This window comes from Meles meles, chromosome 21, assembly GCF_922984935.1.
Source record: "Meles meles chromosome 21, mMelMel3.1 paternal haplotype, whole genome shotgun sequence".
In the NCBI taxonomy this organism is placed as follows: Eukaryota; Metazoa; Chordata; class Mammalia; order Carnivora; family Mustelidae; genus Meles; species Meles meles.
Window position 1 is genome coordinate 28361779 of NC_060086.1, and position 26089 is coordinate 28387867.

Consider the following 26089-nt stretch of genomic DNA (forward strand, 5'->3'; position numbering starts at 1 on the left):
ATGTTTGGGGCCAGATACTGTGACAGAGCCAGGTCCCCGGTATCTGGCTCCCTGTGACAGTTTTCCTGCAGGCCAGAGGTAGATGTGACCCTCCAAAACATGAAACCTGAGGGCCTGGGTCTCCTGACCCAGGCAGCTGCTCAGAAACCAAGCAAGAGCCATTGATCCTGCAGGAACCGAATCTGGCCCCCGGAGGCGGAGAACGCCCTGAGCAAACATCTGGCGGTGGCTGAATCAGCTGTGGTGAGCAGCCCAGACCCAATTCAAAAGGAGGTAAGGAGGACACAGAGGTGTTGTGTCTGTGTGTGGGCACTAAGGCACGTGCAGGGGAAGGTTCCTGTCTCCCCTGCCTGGGACCTAGGGTGGAGGGAGGCCCTGGGAACGTGGATGTGCATTTACACCGTGTGTTCAGCAGAGGGCAGTGTGGCCTCCCTCGTGTGTGAGGGATAATGATGCTTGTGAATGTGGCTTGCTGCTGGGGCTGCTGCTGCCCATCTCCTTGTTACTGTGCCCCTCCTGCCTGCTGGCTCATTTCCTGCTCATTTCCAGCAGCCCCATTAATTAAGGACTCGGAGACCCTCTTTTACAGAGACAGAAACAAGCATAAGGAAATGAAATAAGTGGCCTGATCACAAAGCTCTAAAGTGGTGGAGCCAGAATGGGAATCTGAGCAGCCTGGCTCCAGAGCGTGCATTCATTGATTCACTGTGTGCTGAGCGCCTACTGTGTACAAGGCCCTGTGCCCTGTAGTAGCGACATAAATAATACCAGAAGAGTTAATCACCATCACTTACTTAATGCCCACAAAACTCTCTCTACAGTAATAGTAAAAATGGTGATGATAGGTGTACCTGGGTGGCTCAGTCAGTTAAGCATCTGCCTTTATTTATTTTTTTCTTTATTTATTTTCAGCGTAACAGTATTCATAGTTTTTGCACCACACCCAGTGCTCCATGCAGTACGTGCCCTCCCTATTACCCACCACCTGGTTCCTCATCCTCCCACCCCCCGCCCTATCAAAACCCTCTGGTTGTTTTTCAGAGTCCATAGTCTCTCATGGTTCATCTCCCCTTCCAGTTTCCCTCAACTCCCTTCTCCTCCCCATCTCCCCATGTCCTCCATGTTCTTTGTTAAAGCATCTGCCTTTAACTCACATCATGATCTCAGGATCCTGGGATGGAGCCCCACAGCGGGCTCCCTGCTCAGCGGGGAGCCTGCTTCTCCCTCTCCCTCTGCCTCTGCCCATGACTTGGGCTCATTCTCTCTCAAATAATATCTTTTTTAGAAAGTCAATATAAAGTTTATTTAGCATAATGTTTAGAAAAATAAGTCTTTAAGAAAAAATGATGATAGTGATAGGCATAACAACCAGTTTAAACTAGCTTCATGGTTTATATTGACTGATCTCAATGAATCTTGGCATCCATGCCCTGAGGCATGGAGCTGTGCTGTCCCCACATCACAGAGAAGGACACGGAGGGTAAGAGAGGTGAGGTAATTTTCCAGGCAAAGAGTAGAAATTGCAAGAATGGACACTGGTCCTGTCCTCCTCCAGAGGCTCAACTGTCAACTAGTTTTTCTCCATTTCCTTAATAAACATGTACTTTTTAGACTATGAACCAGTGCTAAATTCTGTCTCTGCAGGATTCTGCCCAAGCCCCATCAGAGAGGGCTCTGGGGCCAGATTCTGTCTTCATGTTCCAGGGGCCCGGGGTGACTCCTTCTGTCTGTTCAACAACCAGGACACAGAGGTCTGCGAAACGACCCTTCCTTGGCCGCCAGTGTCCACCTCTGCCTGGCTTGCCCACGCCATGATGGAGGGTGAAGTCAGAGTCAGAGGCAGTGAGGTGGCTGGGGAAGGAGGAAGAGGATGAGGGCAGCCCAGCCTGGTGATTCCACTTACCTGCCAGACCATTCTTCCCAGCTTCATCCAGCATCCCATTGATCTGCTGCTGCTGGTGCTGCTGCTTCCAGACCCCCACCGGCTCCAGCAGATGTGTGGGTGGGATCTGTCCCGTTGGGACCCAGGAATCCTGTAAGATGCCTCCAGCCCTTTCCACGGGTTCCCAATCCCCCATTCCTTGCAGGGAGCCCCAGAGCTCTGCCCCCCAGCCCTGTGGGATCCCTCACTCGCTCACCTTGCCCAGGGTCCAGGAAGCTCTTAGTCTCGCCAGGGCCCCAGAGCTCACCCCACAGTTCATGGTGTCCTCCTGCCATCTGGAGCCCAACAGGTGATGTGGGCAAAGGGCAGGGCGTAGCACAGGCCTGACACAGGAGGGGCCTGTGGTTGTCACCCAGGCTGCCATTAGCAGTTGTGAGACGTGAGGCGCTGGATCTGGGAAGACTCTTGGCCCATGGAGATGAGGACGCCAGTGTCTGTATGTGCTCAACATGTGGCTTCCTCTTGTCCTCTGCACAGGTATGGACACAGGTGCGGGCACTCCCCATTCACGGAAGGAAACGAGCACTGGGCCACACAGCAGGTAAGCAGGAAGGCTTAGAGTTAGATCTCAAACTCTAGATTCCTGGCTTGTCTCCAGGAGCTACAAAGGGTTTCATAGATGGCAGGCTGACACTGGCTTTGGGGACACATCCTTAACTCCGTGACAGATCTCACCTGTTCGAAGCCCCCAAAGTGTTCCCTGCTTCTTCTTTCCCTGCTCCTGCTTCTTTTATTTTATTTTATTTTTTTTCAAGATTTTATTTATTCATTTGACAGAGAGAAATCACAAGAGAGGCAGGCAGAGAGAGAGGAAGGGAAGCAGGCTCTCCACTGAGCAGAGAGCCCGATGTGGGACTCGATCCCAGGACCCCGAGATCATGACCTGAGCCGAAGGCAGCGGCTTAAGGCACTGAGCCACCCAGGCGCCCCCCTGCTCCTGCTTCTAATCCTGGTTCTAATTCCATGCTCCTCCTAATCAAGGTGGCTGTGGCCATTGTTCATAGAACTCCCTGGTCCCCCTTACATGCTGGTCCTCTCTCCTGTTCACTTTTGGGCTAATCTGACTCCACCCCTTCTGTAGCTGGTCTCTCCTTTGACAACCAGGGCAGCCCAACTCTGGGGCTCTTGAGGTAGACAGCAGCATCTAAACAGAATTTAATACTATTGTTTTGTTATCCTTGTTTGGTTGTTGGCGTATTTTTTATGGTTTCTTTATCTTTATGCTAAAGATGTTCTCCTAAGTGATGGTGGCTGGAGTGGAGGGCGAGTGGGAAGGATGGGGTGTCTGGGGGATGGACATTAGGGAGGGTATGTGCTGTATTGAGTGCTGTGAATTGTATAAGACTGGTGAATCAGAGACCTCTATCCCTGAAACAAAAAATACATTATATATTAATTAGAAAAAAAGCTACTCTCCTATTTTAGCAGTACTAGAATGGTTCCTGTTTATAAGAAATTTACATAAATTGTGTGAGTCCTAGGGAGAAATAGTTTAGGAAGTTCAGCTCAGGACAGGGCCCAGGAGAGAGGATATCATGGGGTTTGTTTAGTCTCCTGGACACTTGGCCCTGCCTACCTGCTTGGCTGTCCCCACCCAGCACATCTGGAGCTGCCAACTCTCTGGGTGTTGTCCTGGGTCCCCCAGGGGAGAAGCTGGTGAAAGTCTTCTCTTTAAATGCTCTCATTCCTGGAGGTCCCAGGAGAAGCCATGAGAGTCTGATTGGATTGTTTTCCTCTGAGCTTCATCATGTACAGCTCAAGCCAGTGGGTAGTGTAAAGTTTTATAGGCGAGATAAACATGACACCAGGTGAGGTAGGGCACAAGGTAAAATTTATTAAAGGCACTCTGTGGTGAAGTTTCAGGGCTCAGGAGAAGGGGAGCCAGGAAAGTCGCACCGGGAGGAGGTGGGCAACCTCCAGCGAGGTTCCTCGACTCTGGAAAAGGGAGTGAGGGAAGTCGCACTGGGAGGGAGTTGGCCAGGGTCTTTTATAGGGCCAAGGTAGGGCATAGGCTCATATCCATATATGATAGGGTATTTGGTGATCGGAGGGTAAGGGGTGGGGTGTCCAGATAGTTCTGTTTCCTGCATAGGTATTGGGTTACCTATGAAGATGTGACCTGGGCATATATCCTTTTGGAGGGAGAATCAAGGGTTAAGGAAAGTGGGTGGGAGGAGGCTGGAAGATGGCAGGCCAATGGTCATCTCTATTGTTCCTCCTGCATTCCCAGAGCCACCGACCCAAGTAGGAGGGTCACAAAGAGAAGTGACAGATACACTCTGTTTGAGGTGTTCAAATGTCTCAGCCAATTAGCAATGACTTTGAGACCATACAGTCTTCTCACACTAATACCGGATGATAGTCCAGCCCAGAAGACATATTTGATTACAATTGTATCATCCTCGTATCATTCAGTTCAAGTGTTGCTCTTTTTCTTTTCTATTTCTTTACTCCTGTTTCATTTATAGAGGTACTTCACAATTTCTGTACTCGTTTTTCATCAGTGATTTATAGCACATTATGTTACCACAACATGCTCTGTAGTTGTCTGTGATTTCATGCATCTGAAAAAAAAATAGAAATTTCCCTTATGGCCAAAGTAAATTGGGTGCATTTTTGTAATGGTCTCCTATGTGCCTAAAATCAATGCATCCTCCACAGTGGATATGGATGTGGACAGATGTGTGGAGACAGCTGTGGGATTCAGATGGTTTGCCATCAAGATCTAGATCTTGTGGATGCTCTGTAGACTGCGTTGAGTTGCTGAGAGAGGGCTGGATCCTCCTACTCTGGTTGTGTATTTGATTGTTGTTGCAGTTTGGTCCTCCTTTGCTTTCTCCATTGTTCAGCCAGTGGCTCTCGGACGGGAGTTTGGACAGGCAGGAGAGAGCACCCAGGAGAGGGAACAGGGACCTGGGTTGGAGGGAGCAAACAAGAAGAATGGCCAAAGTTCCAGAGAGGACCTGTCGTTAGGATGGCACATGGTGGGGTATCAGGTGGTAAGGGGCTATGTACAAACGAGGTCACGTGCGGCATCCATGTTGAGCTACTAGGGGCAAAGGCAGCTGATTGGTGGAGAGATCAGAAAGGTTCTAGGTTGCTAAGGAAACATTCAAAACAGGGGAAGGCTTGGTGGAAGATGGATTCTTCATACCAACTGCTCCTGAGAATTTACTTTACCTGCTAATGTGTCCTGCTGATCTTTTGTTTTACTAACCTGCTGACCTCCTAACCTTTCTGAACCGTGCTACTTCCCCTGGAATACTTAATCTGACCCCGACACTGTCCCTGACCCCTTCTTCTCCTGACCAACACTTCCCCCATCCTACCCTCTATTTCCTCCCTATTCCCATCCCCAATTACCACCCTATCCCCTCCCCACCCCTCCCTCCCCTGCCCCCCAACCATCTCCACCTCCTCCCTTGGGCCACAGTGCCCCTTAAAAGGACCGGATATGATGGTGCAAAGGCTACTCTTCTGGCTCCTCTTGTTCCCGTGTCCCAGTTCCCCAAACCCAAATGTGAGTAAACATGACACTTGACTGGTGTCTTCCTTCTTCTTCTTATTTTTTGAATATGATTTCTTTGAGCAAAAGAAAGGGCACAGGTGATGGGGAAGGGCAGGGGGGAGGGAAAGAGAGAATCCCAAACCAGTTGTGCATTGAGCCCAAAGCCCAAAGAGGGGCTCAATCTCAGGACCATGAGACCATAACTTGTTCCAAACCAAGACTCGGTCACTTAACTGACTGAGCTATTAGTGGTGTCTTCCTTCTGACTGGGTTCTTTCACACGGTGGTTAAATAACAGCTTTTTCATGGGGTTCCTGATGGGAACCTCAGAAGAATGACAGTTCTTCCTGAAGACCAGGCACAACAGGGCAGGTTTTTCAGTCAGCCTTAAGGGGTTGTAGCCACAGCCATTTCCATCGAGTTTTGGGTCCTGTCTGTGCTGCTTGGTCCGAGAAGAGCAGCTTTGGTAGGATGGAAACCTGAACACACCAGGTTTAGAGTGTGAAGAGGAAGGATTTGTGAAGATATGAAAAGCCATTGAGCTCTTTGTCCTAAATAGGGGGCTTGTGTGATATGTACATTGTATCTCATTAAAATTGCTTTTGAAAATGCAGGAACTCTAATTTAATAGGAGCTAGGGGTATTAGATTGGCCCCTGGAAGCCCAGTGATGATCCTGCTTCAAGCCTGGTAAATTCAGGGTCCATCTTCTTATAGTTGGGTTTCCTATCAGCACATTATTTGTATTTGTCATGTTTGACAGCCCTGGGTATCTTAAGCATTGGTGTTGGGACTAGAGTGTTAAAAAGTGAAATGTCCTTTGTGCTCTGTGCTTCTGGGTTTGTTGACTTTTAGCCACTTGTGACTCAGGCCTTTCCTTCTGGTCTTGGAGGTTGTCCCCAGGAACCGTGTGTCCCACCAGGTCCATGGAGACCTGAGAATCCCAGAAGACACTAAGTTACTGCGTCCTGCTCGGATATATGTCAGAGGAAAATCACTAGGAGTGATGTGATCAGGAAGTGAATGAGTTGTTGTTCTTTCTCTGGCCAAGTATGTGCAGACGGTTGATTTTCCCCAAATAAGAAGGTTCTGGATATCCTTAGGATTGTCCAAATATAAAGAAATACGTGGTTCCCAGCAAGAATATTTCACTCTATGATGGAAAAGTAAAACCTGTACCCCAGGAGTGAGAGAGAGACAACAGTTAGGGAACACCCCTGGAAATAAGCAGACTTCTTTAAATCTGCTTGTACCAGATTATGAAAGAGGGGTCCAGAAGTGTCGGTGTTCAAGAAGGACCCTTGTATTGAGGCAGACCCATGCCACGTGAAGACCTCTAGTCAAAATAGATTTCATTCTGTTTCATTTGAGTCTTCAGAAGAGGGAATTTCTCGGTCATCTTGATTGGAATTATTCCCCTCTACCTAGGCTGCATCTCATGGATCAGTTCACCTTTCTCACCCTACCCCATCTCTGAACTCTTGCCTAAACAAACTGGTCTTGCATTTCCCACTTCCACCTGCTCATGACGATTGTCGAGAACCTAGTGTTTTCGGCCCCACTGGCTGTTATCTAGTTAAGAGTCAGCTACTGGTATCAGCATCCAGACAGCTGCCGGACATACTGAGTGCCCACATCTGGGCAGGTTTTACATTCCTGACAAGATGGCCTCTGTTTCTTGTGCATTCGATTCCCATGATCAACCATTGTGCTGACAGCTACTGGTCTCTTTCAGACAGTGGCTATTCAAAGACAGAGTACTTTTCCCACTAGCCCACATTTTCCTGACCTCAGCTGTGAGAGCTGAAGAGGAAAATGTTATATATTTCAGGAGCTCCTTTCTAGAGAGGTGTGTGTACACAAAATTCAAGCTTGCTGTGAATTAATATGAGTTGCATTGTTAGTGTCTTTTACCCTGAAATACGTCTAAATGTAGTTTTTGTAAAATGATGTGTTCCTTGCCTTGGTGTTCGTATCCAGGAATTCTGTATTCTTTTAGAATTCCTGGGCACCTGGGTGGTTCACGCAGTTAAGTGTCTGCCTTAGGCTTGGGTCATGATCCTAGGGTCCTGAGATTGAGCCTGGTTGGGCTCCCTGCTCAGATGGCAGTCTGCTGCTCAGTCTCCCTCCGCCCATCCCCTCTCTTTTTCAAACAAATAAATACATTCTTTAATATTTTCTCTCTTTAAAAGGTTAAATTTTATAGATTTTTTGCCTGATTTAATTACAATACTAAGAAATAGGAACAGGAATTCCTTCCTTTGGCCTTTTGGAGATCCCAAACCTCACAGATATCCTTACAACATACATGATCACCTGATTATGCAGATCTTTATGTACTTCAGGAATCTGACATCTTGGACTGTGATTCAGAGGCAATGTGAGCATTGAAGGAAAATATCAATGTTTTCAGAAACTAAGCAATAACTCTAATTGTAATTTTTACTGGAAAATAGTTACATAGCATATTAATGAGCAGCCTCCCTTCTCTCTCACATAAACATCTGTCCATATAACATGCTCATTTGTACCTCTAGTACATTATATTCATGCTTTCTCTCATTCTTCCATAAAGTTTGGGTGTAGTTTTGGAAATGTTCCAAAGGAGATTTTCCAGGTCCTTCATGGATGTACAATAGAAGTCACTGACTTCTTACCTACTCTAAGTTTACATTGACTTATCTTGTCTATTTTATGTTGGCTTATAAATTCTCAAGTTCTGCTAGCTGTAGAAAAAAATCTGCAATGTGCTTGTAGGTAAAGTAAAATCTCTTAAGATTTGTCTATTAGATTTTGCCTACAGCTTCAGTGTGTTATAATGTATATGTGATCACAACATCTTTTCAAAGGATACTGTTTGTTGATATTGGACATAGGTAAGCAACAAGGACCATCACCATGGTAAGATGATAAACACACTCATCACTCCCAAAAGTTTGCCCCAGCTCCTTGGTCATCCCTCTGTGCTCCTCCTCCTCCAGGAGGAGGTAGTTGAGAGGTATGCTTACCTCCTGGAGGCCGGTTGAGGGTTTGTAAAGTAGATTCTTTGTGACAGGTACACAGTAAATGTCGTTGAGATTCCTCATTGTCTCACATGGTATTTCAGCTTGTCTTTTCCTTGCCTGACCATTTCCGTCTTGGCCCTGATGTGACTGAAGTTCTGTGGAAGCTTCTCATTTTAACTGCCTCCTTGGGATCCTGTGCCTTTCTCATTTACCTCTGGAGGACCGTCCTCGCCGTAAGTATACTAGTGTACCTTCTATACTTTCATTCATAAATAAGCAGAAAATTTTAGAGTCACTGGACATTTTTATGTCCATTCAGTACTACAAATTTCCCTGCAATATGTCAATTTTGGTTATCACCTAGATTGATGTAATTTTGAATTTCTATTGAAGTGCCTTCTTGATCCATATGTTCTTCTTCTTCTTCTTCTTTTTTTTTTTTTTTAAGTTCCAGCATAATTGACAAAAGTGCAATGTGAGGTTCAGGTGTACAACATGACTCAGCAATTCTGTACATTTCTCAGTGCTCACCACAAAAAGTGAACTCTTCTTCCCCTTCACCTCTTTCACCCATTCCTCCACCCACCTGCCTTCCCACCCTTGTCTTCTTTAGAAGTGTGCTGTTTCATCTCCATTTTTTGGCCATTCTCCAGCTATCTTTCTGTTCTCAATCTCTAGTTTGAGTCACTTGTGGTCTGAGAACATACTTCCTGTGGTTTCAATTCCTTTGGTGGTTCACATGTGTTGTTTGGCCCCGAATATGGCCTCTCTCTCCGTGACTATTCCATGTGAGCTTGAGAGGAGTGCCTATACTTTCGTTGTTGAATGAAGTATTCTGCCGATGTTAGGGGGCAGACTGCATCAGTGGATGGGTGATGCTCGTCAGTTCACCTGTGTTCTCATGGAACTTCTGTATCTCTGGGTCTGTCAATGAGTGATAAGAGGGTTTTGAATTCTCCCGGTGTAGGAATGGATTCATCTGTTTCCACCAGCAATATTTTCAGTTTCTGCTTCATGTGCTCTGATACTCTGTTGTTGATGCATGCACATTAGAAGTTGTTGTGTCTTTTTGGAGAATTGACCCCTTTATCATTGAAATAATGCCTGTCATTACTCCTGACAGGTTTCCTTACTCTGTGGTGTGTTTTGAAGGATCCTTTCACTGGCCACAGGTTTCTAGTTTGATGTTTCTTTAAACACTATAAACATTTCATCCTTCTTGATGGCATGGGTTCTGAAAAGAAGTGTGATGTCATTCTCATCCTTCTTCCTCTGGAGTAACGTGTTACTGCTCCCCTCTCCCCCTTCCCCCACCCACTCCCAACCCCTGCTCCAGATTTCCAGAACTGTTTCTTTGTCTTTAATGATCTGTAGCTGAATATTCTATAAGAGACATCATTGGTGTTTTTTGTTCGTTGTTTGTATGTGTGTTTTGATATTTATCCTGCATTAGATGTTTTATTTCCCTGGATCTTGATTTGGTAAGTCGATTAATTTCAGAAAATCCTCTGTCATTATTGCTTCAAATATCTCTCTGTCCACTCTCCTATAGGAATAGGTATTCCTATTATGTGTGTGTTACACATTTTGCAGTGACCTACCGGTCTTGGATTTTCTGTGCTGTCTTTGTAATTTTTGTCTTTGTGTTGCTTTTCTGAATTATTAATAACTTTTTAACATTTATTTGATGGAGAGAGATCACAAGGAGGCAGAGAGGCAGGCAGAGCGAGAGAGAGGAGGAAGCCGACTCCCACTGAGGAGAGAGCCTGATGCGGGACTTGATCCCTCAGATCATGACCTGAGCTAAAGGCAGAGGCTCAACCCACTGAGCCAACCAGGCACCCTTTCTGTTTCCTTTTTGGAAGGAAGTTTCTACTAGACATTCTTTACTGTCAATGATTCTTTCCTCTGGTTTATTTTGAGTCTCTTCATGAAGCCGGCACAAGCACTCTTGAGTTCTGTAATGGTGTTGTCCAGAATCATGTTACAGTCTTAGAGTTTCATATCTCTGCCCACATTTACCATCTCTTCTTCCTCTTGTGCACTTTTCCCTGAGATCCAGTATCATACATGGAAGGGACCTTAAAGTCCCAGCCTGCTAACCCATCACTTCTGCCACAGGAAGTGTGATTCTCGTGCTTGATGTCATAGTTTTTACCTGTAGTATGTCTTGTAGGGTTGTGTTGAAATCTAGATACTGTGTCCTGGTAAAGGAACTGAGGTAGGTGTGTGTTAGGGTGATGTTTGCTGCTCCTCTGGCTCGGGGTTAGACTGAGGTATTCATCGTTGAGGCAGGGAGAGAGGGCACTGGAGTTGAGTATTTCCCTCACCTCTGTGGCTTAGTCTTTGGGAAACCCTGAGTTAGACTCTGGTGACATAATTTCGCTTGAGGGCAGTCCTTTCTAAGAAGAAAGACCCCTTTTGAGCTTCTTTCTAAATGGGGATATTCCCCCTCTCCCTGCCAATGGAGAAAACTTCCCTTCAAAGAGAAAAGAAAACTATTATGCATTTGGTGTAGCCATCGACCTTTCCACTTCCCCTGCCTATGGGGCTGGTGACAAGGGCCAGGGGAGCTCAGAGGTTCCTAATCAACATGTGAAATTCAAGGAATAACTATGGTTTTCTGATTGCCCTGCACTGATGCACTCTCCCCAACAACATTATTATGACTGGATTGTTGACAGCATGGTGAGATTCCAATATCCTGGCAAGATTTTGGGGGTTGGCCTCAATCTCTCATCATCCTGTAAAACTTTTGACTGGGGAAATATGTTAATGGTGTCAAAATGAGGTCTGGCCGAGATGTTATTGAGCTTCAATAACATCAGGATGACTCAAGTCTGAATTGCCTGGCTCCCCTTTTTGGAAACATCAGCTGTCTTTCTGTCTTGGCTTATGCTTCATCTCTCATCATGGGCCACTCTTTTTTCTCATTCGATGGCTTTTACTTCTTTTTGATGACACTCCGTCTGAAACAGTCTGGGAAGCTTCATAGCACCTGATGTGCCCTAACTGTGTGTGAATTCAGCAAACAGACAACTCTTTGTAAGGTTTCAGGAAAGCTTTCTAGAGAAGGAAAGAGTCATATCTATGACACAGCATTTGCTCCCTTGCCTATCTGCCTGCCTTCTTTCGTCCTTCCTTCCAGGACTTTAAAATAGTCCCAGGTTCTATACTTCAGTGCAGATACTGGGTTGCAAAAACGTTAAGGACATATGCTAAGTGAAATAAGTCCAGTAGAGAAAGTCACTTATCATATGGTTTCAGTAATTTGTGGAACGTAAGGAATAGCATGGAGGATATTATGAGAAGGAAGAAAAAAATGAATTAGGGGGTGGAATCAGAGGGGGAGATGAACCATGAGAAACTATGGACTTTGGGTGCAAACTGAGGGTTTTAGAGGGGAGGGGTGTGGGGTGGGGTGATGGGTGAGCCTGGTGGTGGGTATTACAGAGGGCACCTATTGCATGGCGCACTGGGTGTTATACACTAACAGTGAATCCTAGAACACTGCATCAAAAACTAATGAGAGACACACAGGACCAGAGCATGGGGACACAGCTAGATCTTGGGATGTCCAGCACAGGGACCTTCCTAAAGGAAAGCACCAGAAGCATTCACAAAGGAAAGGAACCACGTTCACTGAAAAACGACTGGCCAATTTTGAATCCTTGCTTAGCAGCAATCCATACCCTGCTCCCCAACCTTCAGAAAGAATTGGCCTGGAAACTGGAGATCCACTCCACCGTACTGCAGGTTTGTTTCATGTACCACAGAGCAAAACTCAGGAAAGCCAAACAGCAATTAGCTGGAGTAGAAGTCAAGACCAGCTCTTCCAAGGGACCCATGGAAGCCCCTGCGGGTTTCCCCCATGGTGCCTACCAAGCTTCCCTGGTTTATACAGATCACCTAATACCTTCCTTCCCACTTGGCATATGATCCAATTTGAAGGTTCTCCCAGACCATTCTGTTGGCCACAAAATAATCCATTGTGGGCGCTTCCAAGACCTTAACATCTATTCCCTTTGTCCCATTATGGAATCTGAAATTCTTCCCACATGTTTTACTGCTAATTCTCTTGGTTCTGCATCTCCACAAAGAACTTAATGGGTGAAGCCAGACACAAAAGGTCACACATAGTGTAATGATTTGCCACGATACCCGTCTGAGAGATTTGAGGCCCACGCAACATGGATGCATCCCAGAAACATGCCCCATGAAAGACAAAAAAGACACACAACACCTGTAGGGTAGAATTGAGTGGAAAGAGGCAGTCAACAAACTGACAGTGAGGGGAATGTTTTGTGTTGTAATTAGGATGGCAGGAACTTGCACTAAATTCATCCGAAGATACAGAACGGCAATACTCTATTACATACACCACAAAAAGAAACCATGGGGCAGGCCGAAAGAGCAGCCGTGGTGGTAATCATTTTGTGATCTATAAATATATCAAATCTACACACTGTACACCATATACTTGTATCTCAGTAAAGCTGGGGACAGTGTTTCAATTCCTTCTCAATAAATACAGTGAGAAAAAACTAATGACAAACTGTATGTTACTAACATTAAAAAAACCTAGGGAAATGGTGAAATAATGAATATTTGTAAATGTCTGCATGATCCCTTGTCAAAATTGAATAGGTTGAACATTCATTGAATAGAATGTGAATAGATTTGGGGGTCAAAAATAAGTCATACACACTTGTGCTCTTTATCAGAAATGGATTGTGAACTATGATGACTTAATCAGGAAATTCTAACTCTGTCTTCTTTTTTAATCCTGTGAAATCATTCTGCTAAGCAAAGTGATTATTGTAATATCTTTGGATTACAAATTCGGTATTTATCTGAACTATAGATTTTTACTCGTTATATGTTTTTTTTCCTTCCTGTATCATTTTCGTAATATGTTTTGAAATCCAGCTCATCTTTGTTTCTTCCTCTCTTAGATAAAGCCTCGACAATATGGAGGTAAGATTTCCAGCTTCAGTTTTCTTTGCCAAAAATTCTCGGTTTTGATGTGTATGATGTGGTTATAATTTGATGAGGATGAATATGGTGACTTCTGATGTCTCACTGACTTGTTAAGTCTTGAAAATGGTTCTCTTCCCCGTGTGGAGTCTAAGTGACAATGTGGAGGGAGTTGTCCTCTCTACGAGACCAGGAGGAGGAACACCTCATGGGACTAGGGAGAATACAAGGTGTAATTTTGCAGAGAGATGTGTAGGAGGCAAGTGATGATCACAGCCTGAGGTCTGGAGTGAGTATTTCGCCAGGAGCTGGCTCTTGGTGAAATGTCAAGAGGAGAAAACTCTCTGAGTCTAGGAAACAGGCTACACTTAGAGAAGAAGGCAGATATTGCCATGCAGAGCATGCGTCATAGGAAAGGATTAAAGCATGGTTTTGAGTCTAAAGTGGTGGGAGACTTTCCTCCCAGGGGAGAATGAATGGAATAGAATGTGTGCCAGCGGGGATAATGGATAGTGTCTGGGGCCCATGGATTGTGGTGATTCCGTGGTGCTGGCTGTTGACGGCCTGGGTGGCCATCAGGCGATTTGGAAACCGTCGAATGTCATTGTTCATCACTGTGAGTGCTTGCTTTCTTCAGGCACAATGGGAACGCTAACAAGTTAGTGACACCCACGTGTCAGAGAATGTGTCTCTGGCCGCATCATTCAATCCCACTGGGATTATTCAATGTCGCTGGTTTTGCTGATTATCTTAAAATTCTTTTTTCTCCTTTCAGTTACTTTAGACCAAATAAAGAAGAAGATTGATGACCTTAAAAAGGAAAACAGAGATCTTGAGAAAAACATAGCTAGTTGGGAGGAGAAGGTATGTGTGCCCTTTCAAATACTTTTTGTGATTTCATTTTGGTCACTTTCTCCTCTGCTAGTTCATTCTGTTGATCTATTTCATGGGATCCTGAGTGGTCCTTGCGTAAGAGAAGCTTCACAAATGTAGAGCACCGCCTCTCTTTGTGAAAGGAGTTACACATTGTTAGATAGGATTCTCTAACATGATGCTCTTTTGGGATTCTGATTCCTTTTTCATATGCTTTATAGATCAGGGAAGCAAAGAAGCAAGCAGAAACGAAGAGAGAACAAAGAGAGAAGCTTTCCCTTGCTGAAGTAAATAAATTGAAAGTAAGAACCCTTTCTTTGCCTGAATTGTGTTCTAAGAACAGAAATAAAAATAATGAATTACTATTACTATTATTATTATTTCTGAGATTGATTGATTTGAGAGAAGGAAAGAGTGAGGGGAGGGTGTCTGAAGGAGAGAGAGAGAGAGAGAATCCCGAGGAGACACCATGCTGTGTGTGTAGCCTGAAGCAGGGATCAATACCATGACCCTGAGATCAGGACTTGAGGCAAACGAAAGCAGGAGTCAGACACTCCACAGCCTGGACCATGCAGGTGCCACCCAAATGCCCCAAGGAATGAATCATTGTCACTCATTCAATACATATATATATTTCAATATATTTTCTTGAAGGAGAACATCAAAAATGTGGAAGAGATTAATGAAAATCTGAAGGACATCCTTCATTGTAAACAGGCTCTCTTACAAGTTGTGAGAGAAAAGGATATCAAGAATGTGGATGTGGTAAGAGTTCCGTGTTAGTTTTCCTATAATGTGGCGCGGGAGGCTTTGGTTCATTGGGTGAGGTGAGTGCAGTGTACCCGTGTGCTGTTTACTCAGTAGAGAGTGGGTGTCTGGGAACTGCAGCTCCTACTGAACAGTGAGCTGCGATTTCACTTAGGACCACCACCATGAGGATGGCTATTGCAAGGTCTAGGAAGTATGGTTTATTTCACAGTTGGGTAATCATCACATCATTCAGCGCTGCCCTCCAAGTTATGTAGATAATGCCACAAAATACATGAGCGATGAAGGGCGATAGCAAGCCCAATTGTATAGTAGAAGATTTTTTGGTTTGTAGCTGTTCCACTAAGAAAGCCATTTGTGCGTTTTTTGACATGAACCAGTTTCCTTACTTTCTCCTTATTCTATTTATGCCTCAAGGGCTTTCTTTGTTGCCCTCCATGATCCTGTCCTGTTTGGTGCCCTCATATGTCTTTTCTCAAATCTGTCTTAAAGGTCCAAGATGAATTGGATGATCGAGAACTGAGAGCCTTGGCACCCAAAAACCAAGAAATGGAAGGTACGTTGTTTTGGGGAAAGAAATCTCCATATGGTGGCAATGAGTTTGCATCGGCAAGGGAAAGAATGCCTTCCTGCCTTCACGGTCTTGGCCTTCTCCTTTCCCCATCAAAAGCAAGTTCTTGGGTCATGGCACAAACACGCAAAAGGAAACTCATCCTTTACAGAATATGAAAAGTTCCTGGAAGACCAGTATAATGCCCTGCGTTCTCAGAAAACAGCTAAAGAAGCAGAATTGAACCTGCTAAAGAAGAAAGTGGATATGGTGGTGGAGTTCACTGAAAGACAAAAACTGACTGCAGAAGAGTAAGCTATTGCTGTTCTGTCATAAATACTGTTGCATAAATTTATGTGGTGGCAAGTCTAGATAAGTGTATTTGGAACTTCTGGAATGGGACCTTAGAGTACTTTTGCCAAATGCTTTCTGTAGAATTGCGCGTGTCCTTCCTATCTTGATTTGTGTAACCTGCATTTTCCTGTCTGTTCTAACGACTTGCCACACGTTGTTGTGTGATTCACTGGGGTAGAAGGGGGAAGGTGCCAGCATTAGTCACTTTGATACCTGGATCCCCTCTGGGTCAGTCTACATTGTCCCTTCAGTTTCACTCTAACCACGTGCACTTACACGTCCTGCATTAGGTTCATTTCTTGTTCAGCATGAGACTTGGGTCCAGAATGTGGAGAGAGAAATGGAATTCTCTTCCTGAAGAAATAAGGAAAGTTTCTTTGTGGAACGAGGGCTTGGGCTCCAGCAATACTGGGTCCCGTCATCTGGTGTACAACTGAGATCATTCGCTGCAGCCCAATTGCTAAGAAGGCCAGGGTATTTCCTGTCCACCTGATTTTCCTTTTTAAAAAAGATTTTATTTATCTATTTGACAGAGAGAGACACAGCGAGAGAGAGAACAGAAGCAGGGGGAGTGGGAGAGGGAGAAGCAGGCTTCCTGCCAAACTTGGAGTCCAATGTGGGGCTCGATCCCAGGATACTGGGATCACGACCTGAATCAAATACTTTTAAGCAGATACTTAATGACTGAGCCAGCCTGGGACCCCTCCACATGATTTTCTAGGTGTCACTCTCCCAGATCCGTACCAAAGCCTGCAGTTTCACTGAGTCTCATCTTTGTTGGCTGGATGGGAACATCGTTTGTTGCATTCCAACCTGTCCCCCAAAGGTTGCTTGTTCATTTACTTTGTATTCACTCGCCTGTTCTGGAATTCACTGATGTGTCCTGGGGAGATTGGCTCCCACTGCCAGGCTGACTTTCTCCTAGGCTTCCTCCTTCTCCATCTGGTTCTCATGTTTCTTCATGTGCTCTTTAGAACTTGGGTGCATTCACTCACAAGTTTGCTCTTGTGTCCAGGGTTTCCTTTGTTTCTCAGGAGGAGATCAGGACATTGGAGTCCCTCATTCATGTTGAAAAGCAAAACTGTTCCTTGTCTTCCCTGGAGACTCATCTTTGTGTTATTTCTTCCCATTCCAGGGGTAGAGGCTGCTCTCTCTCACAGGCACCTGGGTTCTGTTCATTTTAAGTTCTTCTTGGGGGGTGGTCCAGTGTCCTGCCCACCTTTCTCTCTTCAACACCATATACCTGAACCACACATTGACTGCCGCTCCAGAAGACATTTGCTGAAGGATACTGGAGAGACCAGAAGCACATGCTCATGTCCTTCTCTTTGTAGAGCTTTTGTCTCCGTTTCTAAAGTCTTTCTGCATATATTCTTGACAAATGTTCTGTTGAAAACTTGTCAGTCGACACCACGAACAAATGAGGCTGAGTGCAGCCCAGCAAACCAACATTTTTAACATCACCATTTGCTGTGTTCACTATTCATGCACTTGGTCTTGTTCAAGAAGGTTGACTCAATGGAGTTGACAGTTTTCTATCTGAAGTCTGTTCCCTGGAGACAACACCCTGAGTATGTGACAGTTCACCTGGATTATTTGAGGACATACTTTTGGCACGAAGATTGGCCTTTTCCTATACCGGGATCTTTCACGAGGGGGCAGGGGTTGTACTTCTAAAGCCTAGATATGTGTGGGAGAGTTTCCATGCCAGTGAAGCCACATTCTGGAAGGCTCCTTTTGGGTTGAGTGTGTTGGGCCCAGCCTTGCTCTGAGGATCAGGGCTCCGGATGGAGGTGTGAGACTAATGATGGGCCACTGCTTCATCCTAATGGGTGTAGCTGGTCAGGCTTGGCTTTTCGCTTTGAATTGAAATGAGCCTTCTCCATCGCAAACCAATGACCAACTCTGAGAGGGCACAAAGTGCAATGTTATTTGCTGACATGGTGAATGAATTGAAATAGAGAAGTATGAAGGCAGTCCAATTGCAGGGAACTTGGCAGCAGCCAGAGTTTGATTTTTCTTTAAGCCTAAATGGGGCCTTCATTCATTTCCCTGTTGTGTTGTCAGTCTGTGCTTTTAGCGGAGACATTCCAAGCTAGGCCATCAAGTGTGCTGGGAGGATAAATGGCAGAAATTCAGGACCTTGTCTCCTGGACAATGGATATATCTTTCCCATCTTAGGAAGCTAAAAGAGACCATTTATGAACTGAATGCAACCAAGAATGAGCTGTTAGCTGCCGAAGCAAATCTGAAGGTAACCAAAGAAGAAATGGACAAGTATAGGTAAGTCCAGACACTACATTATACTGGCTCCTGAAATCCCTGTTCCGTTTGCATTTTTCATCTTTGTGCATTATTAGGACTCAAGTAATATAAACAAAAATTCAGAGGATGTATCCAGAGAGAATTAACAGACACGGAAAGATAAGGAACAAAACAATTACATTACTAAACATGTCATGGTCCCCAGTGCTGGCATGATCTTGTGAAAACTGGCTCCACAGCAGCGTCCTTGGTGTCAGTTGTCCTCATCCTGAGGAGAGCAGTTTGTCCTAGGACGAATCTTACCTATAAATGTTGTAGTGCCATCTGATGACGCTGGTCTTTGCAACCCTGGGAACCATGGTGAGGATAGAATTAAAGGAGAATAGAGCTTCATGACAAAAGACACTTGTCATGTGATAACTGAGGGAAAGATTGAAAACGGGTAAGGAAATTATGTCAATTCTGAACCTGCAGGCGACGAAAAACAATTAAGGAAAGGCTGTAACAATAGCTTTGATCCTTCCAATTATAATCAGGTGAAGGTGTTTCCTGTGTCAGGATCAATTGTATGAGGGGACTGAGAGAGGAGGATGGTCACTTGGGCAGATGATTGAAAATCACACCCAGTGTTGGGTTTTGTCTGATGAAAACAATTGTCCCTCACAGGCAACAAGTGGAAGAAATGCAAGATCAGCTGCTGGAGGCCGAGTTCACCTTCAAACACCAGGTAACCTGAATTATGCCCAACACACTGACCCCTTGGCACCCCCTGCAGGGATGGTAGTAGCCCTTGGGGCCCTGAACGTGGGTTTTTGGTGTGTTGGCTTTTTTCAGATTGCAGTTCAGGAGAGGAAAGCTGCGGCTAACTGGGTGAGTGTTTTCCATTTCCTCGTCTTCGTTTCGGGTACAGTTCGGCACAACTGAAGGTGGGTGTGTTTTTCTCCCACAGATGAAGACTCGAGATTGGGAGAGGAGAATAGTGCAGCAGAGAAGGGAGAACGCCTACCTGGAATACAGGTGTGAGAGTTTGACGTGCGTTTTTACGGGTGTTTGGATGGGTGACGGGTATGCTGTTTAGTGCCCAGGAGAGGACGTGGTGTTGTAATTCTTAGAGATGTCCATTCTTTTTCTGTGTTCAAGACTGCGCATGATGGAAGGGGAGATGCTGCCTGTGGGATCCATGTGGCACGGACCGATGCCGGCAAGGCCTGAGTTGCAGAAGCCTCTGTGGCAAGGTAGGGAGCATGATGTGAAATGCAGCAGCCTGATTTCTGCTGTGAAAGCGCACAGTTTCCTTCCCGTTCCTGTGCGTGATCGCTGTGTGTCCTGGAGAGAATCACAAGCACTATGTAAGGCCTGCAGGTTGTCTGAAGGGGTGACAGGAGGGTGCTTTCCTCATATGCCCCCAGACAGCAGGACACTTGCTGCTGTGACAGATGGAGCTCACACCCCTCCACACCTTCCCTTCTGCTACCCCCTTCTGAAGAGGTGAGCCTGAGAAGGTGGGAGCCGAGCTCCCTGCCCAGCTCGACTCAGTGGTCAAGCCTTGGGGGGAAAAAAAGACTATTTGTGAAAAAGGGCATTTATTTACTCATTATGGAGGTTCCTATATTTTTGTTTTATTTGTAATCTATAGGACCACATTCATCAATGAAATCTATTTTACTCCTCTCATGTTATCGGTGCAATGCCATAGCTTTATTGCTCAGTCTGCCTATGTTTTCTTTGTTCGTGACTATACAACTGTCAAAGTCTGTTTCTTCCCTGAAATGTGTACTTGTTGGGCAGTCATGCATGCTAGGTCTCATCCACAGGCTGGACAAATGAGCCATCCACCTGTGGCCTGAAAAGAGAACATGGGCCCTTCATGTCGGGTTGTGTGGATGTCACCCACCCAAAGCTATTCTCACTTAGATGTTTAATCTATGAAGACAAAGTGATTTTGCCTGATGTGTGTTGAGTGCCCCAATTTTAGTGTTGATTTCCAGCCAGGTGTACCCCGACCTGTCCACACGTGATGGATTACTTTTGGAAACTCTGGAACCGGGGTCCTGGAGTGTCTCCCGCAAGAGTCAGGTGACTGGTGTCTCTCTTAGCAAAGGAGTCACTTGAGTCACGGGTGAAACCCTCTGATAAGGGACCAGAGTGTGGGAAAGAGTGCAAGATGGGAGAGGAAGGCATGGAGGGCATGCAAACCACAATAAACCGCTGTCCTTTGTCTGATCCAGCACCGAGACCGGTTCCCAGGATGAACAGCAGCACCGACCCTCGAAAGGACCCAGAGATGGCTATGGTAAGTATTGTGGGCAGTTTCAGCTCTGTCCGTTTCTGAAATGTATTGCAGTGTGGACAGCACCCTGTCCTGGCCTTGTGGTGTTGCGTGTGTCCTGCGATCATCCGTTTCAGAATGCGCACTGTTCACCCAGGAGCCTCTGGGCTGCTCCGTTAGAGATCCTCAATTTCGTGATTCCTCCCAAATCTGTAGATGCTTAGAGATATGCGATGGTGTCGTTTCTCCTTGGCGGAGTCTGTGGCCATGGACAGCCCTTGTGGAGTGTAGAAGACCCCTTTGTCAGGGAGGGAAGCAGAGCTGCTCAGGCGGGGGCTGGTGGGCTGCCGGTTGACCCACGAGCAACTGCACTTCTACGTGTGGACACTGGGCTTCCCATGGCCTCTCATTGTGTTTGTTCTCAATGTACAGAATTAGAAGCTGTGCTTGCCATGATGGGGGAGTGTGGTCCTGCATGTAGATTCCGGCCTGTGTGTGAAATGTAGTTTTTTCCTTAGTTGATTATCCTTGGTGGCAGACTCCTTGTCTCTGTCGAGGTGCAGACCTATATTAACATGGGGTTACGGTAGTTTTCCCCCCGACCTCTGTTCACCCCAGGCTATAGGTGAGACGAAGGAGATGGGTAGCCGTTCTGGCACGAGTGCTACTGTCTTGCAGCTTGGTGGTAGGGAAGATGCGTGTGCGTGTGTGTGCACCCCTGCCTGCCCACAGTGCACCCCAGGGAAGTAACGGGGGGAGGAGGACCGTGCCCTCCACAGTGAAGTCCTCTGGTTGGTCCGACTCCCTTTAGGTTATGTTCAGGTGCAACTGGTGTAGTGCTCATGCCGGGGTTAGATGGGTCTGGTAATCCTCACAAACAGAACCTGGGGAAAACTCTCTCTGTATTTTATACTGTCTCCTTTGCGGTCTAGAATGTTCTCAGGACAAGTTTCATTAGCCATCCCTGTTTTACCTCTGCTGGAAAACATGCTGTGCAGAACCCACGTACATACACCCTTTCTCCAAGTAATTTGAAGTATCAAAGCTCTCAGGCGCACTGTCATAATCACAAGCCGCACACACATTCTAATGGGGGACGCCAGTGATTACCTGCATGACCAGTGCCTCCCAGCCCTTCAGCTGGGCTTCCAGGAGCAGGTCATTTGGTCCTAAGTTACCATAAGAGCTGGTTTCTTTTCTCATCACACGTGTGGAGTTTTCCATCGGGAAGCATATACATTTTTGTGAATTCTCTTATTTGGCCTTCCCATGTTCTTTTCCCATTGGACAAAATGACTCTGGAACTCCGTACGTTGAAAATTCCAAATGACTCTGTTTTAAGACAAACACAGCTGCTGAGTGTACATAAGGGTTATTGGTATCATGATCCTTGGAAAACACTTTTCAGTGCCTCTGTCAGACCACAACCACCACTTTCCTCAAGGGTCTTTGTGGCCATGGACAGAAACTGTAGAGAGTAGAGGACCCGTTGTCAGGAGGCGAGGAACTGTGGGGATAGTCGGGGACTTACAAGCAAATGGTTCCTCTCAAGTGGTCAGAAACTTTGCATCACATTCTCTCTATTCTGAGCAAAAAAAAATCTTCTCTGGTGGCTGAGGAGGAAAGAGGAAGTGTTGTCCTGGACGTCGATGCCCCCGTGTCTGGAATGTGCTGCTTTACTAGTTTGCAATGATCCTTTTCATCTTTAAGACACTACTTCTTGCTGGTGAACGTGGGCAGACATGGGCAGTGATGTTTGGTGACAGGCTATTCCTGTAACAGCCATTGCCCTCTCTTTCCTCACTGTACTGGCACCAGCTGGGAGGGGCATGTACGTTTTCTAGCACGATGCAGCTCACCTGAAGAAGCCAGGTGCTGAGAACTCTTTGTTTTGGTTTCTTTTCTTGGTGTTGCAACTTTTGTCTGTTTTACTAAAATATTTTCCTGTCTATTCAGCAGGTCGGTACAGGTGTGAGAGTATTTCCTCGCTGCCCAGGGCCCCTCCGTGTGCCCTACCACATGGGGCCAGGCTTCCCTCCTCCTCCTCCACCTCCACAGTGGTGGCCATGGGGGCCTCAGCCACACCTCGTTCCTCCACCACATGGTGAGATGATCTGAATTGACGTGAGTCGTAAAGCATATTCATAGTTGAACCACATCCATTAGAGGAGAAGATGGAGAGGTGGTACCACAAGGCTTTGCAATGCAAAGATAAGCCTGAGTGAGGACATGGTAACATTCCTCCACTTTGGGTGGACATCCATCTCATGGACTTTCTGGTTCACCGTACAGAACTGGGCAGCAGGTGTCTGTCGTGGAGAAGAAAAGGGACATTTCGCAGAGGACAGACATAGAAGCATTGCCCAGGTGCACTGTGCAGACACGATGTTTTGGACTCTGGGCTGGAGAAAGCACAACCTTCACATCACACTCATGTGTGGAGGCCCCAGTTGTCCAGCGTTCTAGATTAGTTCTGGAAACATCTGCTCCCTGGGCAGAGTGGTCATATCCACGAGGTTGAGGGACTTCCTTCCCTCCTTCACCCACAGGAGTGAGGGGAGTCCTATGAGAAACACGAAGGATGCGACCGAGGGAGAGCGTGGAATAGGCTCGGGCAGGGGGAGTGGTTGGCTTGAATCCTGCGTTATCATCGCCAATCTCAATCCACCTCTGTCCCTTCTAGGGCTTCCTTCCCATTCAGAAGCCCGTGGAGCTCAAGGGGACAATAGCAGCTCTGTGCCCAAGAAGGTCCCAGAGGAGAACCAAGTAAGTACAGGGGTGTTTTCAGCTGTACCCATTTCTGGAGTCCTGTTCCTCTCTGCGCAGCACAGTGACCTGGCCTGTGTGTGTTGTGTATATCCTGGGGTCCGTGTGTGGTGTTGTTTCCCATCCAAAGCGGCAAGTCTTCATGCGGAGCTTACAGGCATCTCTGTTTCCAGATCTTTACCTTGTGGTTGTGTCAGTTGAGCAAAGGCAGAGATGGTGCTCAGGGCTTGACTTTGAAGGGGAAACAGGGCTGGGGGTGCTTTTAAGATTCTGAAGTTCCTCAGGACACACATGCGTGTGCCTGGCTCTTTGCACACACTGAGCACGGGCAGGTGCCATTGTTGGGAAGGAAATGTCTCTGCTGCACAATGGCAGACATCTGTCTCTTACCATCATGCACATCCAGCATCTGCATTTGTTGCTCTGGGAGGGATGAAACCCCTCTCACTTCATCTACAGCATGTAGGGTTTGAGCTGTCATTTCATTAGTTGTATACACGCTTGACGCAGGGCTGTGGTCCCTTCATGGATCATTAGGGTAGGGGTCTGCCCTTGTCCTCTGCAGTCTGGAAACTTGTTGGAAATGGTCTTCTCTGGTCAGGGAGGTGAGAATGAGAAACAGTGGCAGATGCAGGAGGCAGGTGTAGAGGGTTCATTGAAATGCTGCTCAGTCACTTCCAGGGGGAGAAGCTTCTGTCTTTTCCAAGGCGCAGGTCAGATACAGATGCTGGAGCGTCCTCCACAAGGACCAGTGGTGCCGCCCACAGGCCTCTCATGTCATGGTGGAGTGAAGGCCGCTAAGGACATGGTGGTAAATTTCCTCTGGTTGTTCTGTAGATACAATTGATGGAGCTTGTCTTCCAGTCATACTGAGGGGGTGGGCAGGTCCCTTGTGGTGACGGAGAGCTGCCCTTCTCCGAAAGCTGGGCTCAGTAGGTGTGCGCATGCACATGGTACAGAGACGATGCTCTGTGCTCTTGGAGGGTTGAGTCCTGGTCGTAATGTGAGGAATTGAGGTTGTGTGTCTGACAGAAGGGAGGGACACACTGATGAAAGGACATAGACAGTGAGTTCCATATGAGGGAAGAACGAGAGATGTATCCAGAAGGAAGGGAGGGAGCCCCAAGTAACAGGAAACAGGAGGTTGTGGATGCCAAGAAGGCATGAGGTGCTCAGGGAGAGGCTGGGCTTCTCTCAGGGAGGGTGAGGCCATTCCCGGCAGGACAGCAGCTTCAGAGTGAGTGTGAGGACACCGTGCAGTCCGTACTGACTGCTGCACGTGTTCACACACACAGTGTGGATAATGCCATTATTTGTCCAGAATGTTGTTTTTGCCATGAAGCCGTTCATCTGTAGTATATGAGGAGCTTTGTTTCCCTGAATTTCTGAAGGTTCTGAACCACGTGAAAGACTGTCATGGAGACTTGGGAAATTTAACATGGTCTTTGGGGATTGTCGTCTGGCTGAGGTTATGTCTCCCAGTGAGAAAAATTGAAGATGGGACGGTGACCCGGTGAAGGGTGGCCGCCCTTGCCTCAGCCTGAGTCAGACTGTTAGTGGGGGCGTCAGGGTTGACGAGTAGCTGCCCTAGCTGGAGCCCTGTCACCAGCCTCTGCATCTGCATCACCACCCCGCCTGCAGTTGTGCACCTCCCCTGGGACGTCAGTCCCAGTATCCTGCGGATTTGCCTGTGTTCCTGATTTCTCAGCCCAAATACCAGCTCTCAGGGTGGCCTTCTCTGGGCCTTAGCTTTTTTTTTTTAATCTGTGAAAGGGGGAGCATACTGGATTCTGAGGTCACTAGAGCAGTAGGAGTTGATGTACATAAAGAACATGCAGGGGCCCCTGGGCGGCTCAGTCGGTTATGCAGCATCATCTTGATTCATGCTCAGGTCATGATCTCAAAGTTCTGAGATTGAGCCCCAAGTTAGGCTCAGTGCTGAGCGTGGAGCGTATCTCTATCCGTCATCTTCTCTCCCGTCCCTCTTCACTCACACGTTTGCCCTTCCTCTGTCTCTGTCTCAAAAAACAAAATTGACAAAGTATCTGGGCTCTGAGCATTCACTGTTCTCACTCTTTAAATGAAAATAGCTCCATGCCCATGAGCGTCCAAAAAATGTTCATTTAAGTCCACAAAATACACTAAGAGTGTAACACCTCAGCCCAGATAGTGGCAATTCTCATTTCAAAGACAAGGCAAAGTGCCCCGTTTTCTATTAAATTTTAGGTCCTAGCCACAATGAAGTAAAAGATAGTTAAGAGAATGGGTACAATCAGAGATTTATATGTCAGATGTGAAGAGAATTATTTTCTATTAGGTATAGACTTGCAGAGGTGGCCACACTCAAGTGTTCATCCAAGGCCTCAGATACACTATGGGAGGCAAAGAGCATTTGGGAAAACATAAGGTCCCAGTGTACTAACCCAAATCCTTTTGCCTTACAGGCTAATCATTTTGTAGTCTGAAGACTTCCTTGACCTCCAGCAGCCAGGCTTCAATGAGTTTCTATTTAGTAAAGATATGGATGTTTTCTGCCTGGTGGTCTGAATGCTTTCCCTGCCCATCCTGTCCCCTGTGCTTTGTCTCTCCTGGTACCCCCCAATAAACCGTTCACGGTTCTGTCTCTGTGTCAGCGTCTGCCTTCAGGAGAACCTACAGTCCCTCTCCTTGGAGTGCACAGGGTGAAGCCTTCACATAGAGATAACACCCTGGGGGCAGTGGTGGTGACAGAGGATAGAGCAAGATTACCCTCCATGGTCCCTCTACTGCAAGGGACCCCAGGAATCCTTCTGGGGAGGGGACCCAGCTTGAAT

At 46.5% G+C, this 26089-nt stretch overlaps 1 protein-coding gene across 1 annotated transcript; it reads left to right on the forward strand.

Moving 5' to 3' along the window:
• The first annotated feature begins 1778 nt into the window (after window positions 1-1778).
• LOC123933614 (transport and Golgi organization protein 1 homolog) lies at window positions 1779-25851 on the forward strand. Its single transcript, XM_045992953.1, has 19 exons — window positions 1779-1821; window positions 2420-2483; window positions 5376-5462; window positions 8556-8687; window positions 13410-13431; window positions 14207-14295; window positions 14526-14606; window positions 14959-15069; window positions 15565-15628; window positions 15795-15933; window positions 18158-18259; window positions 18908-18968; window positions 19076-19111; window positions 19191-19258; window positions 19382-19476; window positions 20470-20534; window positions 22467-22614; window positions 23194-23276; window positions 25721-25851. Exons 3-19 carry the CDS (start codon window positions 5397-5399, stop codon window positions 25739-25741), a joined length of 1383 nt encoding a protein of 460 aa, XP_045848909.1. The 5' UTR covers window positions 1779-1821; window positions 2420-2483; window positions 5376-5396; the 3' UTR covers window positions 25742-25851.
• The last annotated feature ends 238 nt before the right edge of the window (window positions 25852-26089 follow it).